A 4,646-nucleotide genomic window follows, 5' to 3' on the forward strand; every position below is an offset into this window, starting at 1 on the left:
GCCACCTTGACCTGGATAAAGTGGTTAATAAAAATTAAATAAAATTAACTATATGGCTAAAAGCATGTGTACACCCGGTGTATTCATTAAATGTAGATGTTTCAGCCAGACTCATGTTTAACATTAATTATATAAAATAAATTAAATGATTCCAATGCTGTTGCTATAGTTTGGGGAAACGACCTTTCCTGTTCTAGCAGGACTGTGCTCTTATGTACAAAGCAAGGTCCATAAAGACATGGCGTGGCAACTTCAGGAGCCTGCACAGCTCTGACCTCAAACCTACTAAACAGTTTAAAGATAAATAAACAAATTAGATTGTTGATTACAAGCCAGGCGTTCTTGTTTTTGAAGTGCCATATTCATATGGTGTATTGCTCTTTATTGAGCTGCCAACAGCTGGCACTTGGTAGCTATTATAAATTAGGATAAAACAAACCTCATCATGTTTTGGAAACTAAACAAAAGCTGTTTTGAAGAAGAAGTTGCTAGACTGGACTGCAGTAACAACTGTTGTTCCCACTGTCTAATTTATTATGCCAAAGAAAAGGCCAAGCATGAGTCGGTGAAGTAGAGGCATGAAATCTGCTGCCACCCCTCTCTGAAGCATAACATAAAGATATTGAGACCAACTCACTCAGTTTTCTTAGCGGGATTATAAAGCATTATTGGAGGATAAGCTCTGTGTGCAGAGTTGTATGTACTATATAAAGAAATATTTATATTACTATATAAAGATTGTTATATTTGCATTTTTATTTTACTTCATTTAACCCCCAGCCTCAGTACTTGGTGGAACATCTTTTTTGTCTTAATAACCTCTAATAAGCAATTTTGCTATGTGCTAACAAGCTTCTGACTTTTTCTAGTGCACATGTTTCTAGCTCATTGAGGTTTGATGGCTTTCGCGCTGCAGCTGCTTTCTCAAAATCCTACCAAAGATTTTTAATGGGATTTAAATCTTTAAGCCGGAGAAGACCACTCCAGGATATTCCAAGACAGACTGTTTAACTAAGCTTTGGTTAAAGAAGCTTACTATAAAATGCATGGTTGTTGTCCACCCCAACTATTGGACATGATTTCCGTTCTCTATTTAGAAAGGATGCCTGTGGTGGTCACATATATACTGGTGTGGATGACAACTGGGTAGAGCCAGTGTTCAAAGTGGGTCAGGAACTCACCAGTACGTAATACATTGTACTTGTACATTTTACTATTTGCCACACCCTGACTTTTTCTTGCGTAACAGCACTTCTCACCCCCCACTTCCTGCCACTGGTTAGAGCAACACCATTACAAGAGTATTAAGTTAGTATTAGCCATTCAAAAAGAGCTCATTATGACATGAATGTCTGTTTTGATCAAGTTAGCTGTAGATGTTACCACCAGAGGGCAGCTGCTGCCTAAATGTTTTACCCAGCTGCGCACGGAAGTCTCATTGCTATGCAGAGACCGATTTGTATTTCATAAGAGAAAACTCTGCAAATGTCAAGAAGCCCGTTTCTACACCCCTTTTCATTATACTTTATCTGTACAATCTGAGAACTGAAGTATGACTGCTGCTCCAGCCATCTCTAGATCACGTACAGTCTCCCGACATTTGTGAAAGTCATGTTCCTGAGATGTATCAGTAAATAGTCAAATAATGCTCTGCTGAGTTGTGCAGCACGGCAAAAGTCTATAAATATTAAATGGATTCCCAGTTTGATTCTGTGTGCTCCTCTGTGAACTGGAGTTTTATGCCCTGTCAGTGTTGCGTCGGTCCCAGTAGTACGGTTTTTCATAGAGCGTCTCTTGTGTGTGTCTGGTTCAGCTCCAGTTGGCTCTGCAATGAGTGTGTGTGTGTGTTGGGCACAGAGCTGTGGTGATGCTGGGAGGATTACTGGCCAGCGTGGGCATGGTGACTGGAGCATACACTCAAAACCTGGTCCAGTGCTACATTACTGTGGATTTTTTATCAGGTAAGAGTACTGCAATTAAAACAAACTAAAATCCAGTCACTCTGTTTCTCCATTTGGGACTATAGTCCTACCATGTACCTTTCTTTATTAATCTTTTGATTTTGACATTGATTTCATTACTCAGATTCCCCAGGTTTTATGCCCTGGAGTTTTATGCTGACACCTACTTTTACTGAACCTGACAAAAGAGTAAAATTTAATTTGAACTTCAGGATGGAAAACAAGTAATATTGATTAAAAAAAAAGCAAGTACTTCTAATTACTTTAGTTGCTTTAGTTTTACTCTATGCTTAAAGACTTAACTAAACCACAGTGAGAGCAATTATTTCCAAATAGAAGGGATATATCCATTATCTATAATAGGGCTGGCTCAAAACCACTGTTTTATGTCCGATACCAATACTGCAAATTGAGTATCTGCCGATACCGATACCAAACTGATACCTTAATTTCTCCTCTCAAACAACTAGGCTGTAATAACTAGCTATCTAAATAATAATGCTCAGGCTGTGAAACAAATATTCTACAGGAATAAATACAGAACCTACAACATCACACTTATGCAAAACTGCTGTTTTTATTTTAACTTTTACACACAGAACATTTAGCAGCATGTTTGGTTTCACTTACGTTCGAGCAATCAAACGCGATGGACCAATTAGAATTGACGCAGAGTTGAGGATGTGAGAGATCTCCAAGCCGGGACAAGACATGTCAATGATGTCATCAAGATGCTGGCAATAAATGGCACTCTGTTGTCACGTATCTTCGTGTGTTATTTGCTTTACACACAAACAATGGCCTTATTTACATTAAGTGTTATCTACATGATTTGGGCCAATATCGGACCAATACCGATACAGAGTATCGGATCGGTGCCGGCCCTAATCTATATTATAGTAAATAGTCCATGTTTTAATAAATTGCATTATTGTCTATTTTTAAGTTTTGTTATGGTCCATTTATTTCTGTAAAAATTGTCAAGCCCAGAAGCAGGTTCTAGCTTCAGTCGATTTTACAGGTCTTCACATGTTTCAAACTTAGGAAAGTATTAGCTGTCATTTTGGTTTTCCAATTGATACAGTTGGGGTTTTAGAGTGGAATTTTTAAATAAAGAAATGAATATTGAGACTTACTTCTTTCTAAAAATAAAAAGGCAATAAGTAATGTAATTAAATTTCCAGAAAAGCAATTAATACAATTTAATGCATTTCTAATTAACAAAACCCAATACTACAGTCATTTATTACATTTCTTGTATAATTCAAAACTGCATATAACACTCATAATTAACTAAGCACATCGGCTCTGCGAGTGTCATAGTGACCTCTTTTTTTCTCTGTGCAGGTTTTGGCTATGCCCTTACCTGGACCCCCACTGTAACCATGCCGGGCTTCTATTTTGAGAAACGACGGCTCATTGCCAACAAACTTGCCAGTGCTGGTGAGTGCATCATCGCCTTCCTTTTTACACCTTTCTATCAAATACTGGTGGACAATTATTCCTGTAGGGGTGCCATGCTGGTGCTAGGAGTTCCACCTGTGTGTGTGGTGCTCTGCTAGGACCATTTAACAACTGCTCTGAAGAGCTTTCAACAGATAAAGTTATTGAGGTAGACTCCTCATCCCAAATTCACACAGAATCTCAGAGGACATTTGATCAGAGACTAAATTCGAAGACAAAATCCTGCAAAAGCTCGAAATATCTGAGGAGCAGAGTCCTGCATTATGTGGACTACATATTATTTGCCAACCTTGCTTTATGGTTTACTTAATTATTGGTTTATTTGCAGCACTGGGATTCTTTGGTTCTAGGCTTTTTCTAGTGTTGTATGTCCATAGGCAGTTGCATTGATGTTGCACCTCTGAAATTCTGAACCTCTGGTTGTGTTTTATTTGGCTGGGTGGTCAGTTTAAGTCTGGTCGAGACTAGTCATCATCTTGCTAGGCATCATCCTACTGCTCTGCCACCACCTTCACCCAGCTAGCACTGTTCAGTTATGGTTATGGACTGGTTTCTGGACCAATTGTGGTCATTCATTATCACGGTGCTGAATAAATGCATGTAAAACAACCTTACAAAACAATCAGATTCGAGCAGATAATTGAAATTGAGCATTTAATATAGCAGCATAAACACAACCAATATATTTCCTGAACTGAATATAAAAGGTTAGGTATTACCAACAGATTTCAAGATAACAATATGTACGACAGCTGTCTCACTGAATGTTTTCTATACATTGCTGGGTTTTTGTTCTGTTTTTTTTCCTTTACAAGAGCAGTCATGGCTGTAATAACAACGGTATTGCATTCAAAGCTTCCCAATAAACAAAACTTCTGTTCAGTTTTTATCTTGACTTCTATATTGCTCAGAATGAAAAAGTAAGCAGTTTTTTTGTCAAAGCAATAAACGATGTCCCTTTTCGCTGTGCTACAGCTGTGTTAATTTCATGCATTATTGGTCACTGGACAAATAGTCTTTCTTGTCTTTTGCATAATCAGTCGTGTTATGCTTTGGTGCCTCATTCGTAATTTACAGCATGTTTTATATGCTGCAATTCTCCACATGTCCTGCTGTATGGAATATTTATACTAGCTCACAAACAATAATCCGACAATCTATCACAAGTGCATGACAATGGCACCAAGTCACAGTAGTGAGAAACGGTAGGAACAGCAGTGT

At 38.1% G+C, this 4,646-nt stretch overlaps 1 protein-coding gene across 1 annotated transcript; it reads left to right on the top strand.

Moving 5' to 3' along the window:
* The first annotated feature begins 1,552 nt into the window (after positions 1-1,552).
* Positions 1,553-4,019, top strand: si:dkey-246g23.4 (uncharacterized protein LOC559426 homolog). The gene is given in 9 exon segments (XM_063004352.1): positions 1,553-1,583; positions 1,814-1,836; positions 1,838-1,961; positions 3,309-3,491; positions 3,494-3,715; positions 3,718-3,841; positions 3,843-3,896; positions 3,898-3,927; positions 3,929-4,019. Coding segments are annotated over 9 exon segments (882 nt in total).
* The last annotated feature ends 627 nt before the right edge of the window (positions 4,020-4,646 follow it).

Source organism: Trichomycterus rosablanca, chromosome 11 (genome assembly GCF_030014385.1).
Source record: "Trichomycterus rosablanca isolate fTriRos1 chromosome 11, fTriRos1.hap1, whole genome shotgun sequence".
Classification (NCBI taxonomy): Eukaryota; Metazoa; Chordata; class Actinopteri; order Siluriformes; family Trichomycteridae; genus Trichomycterus; species Trichomycterus rosablanca.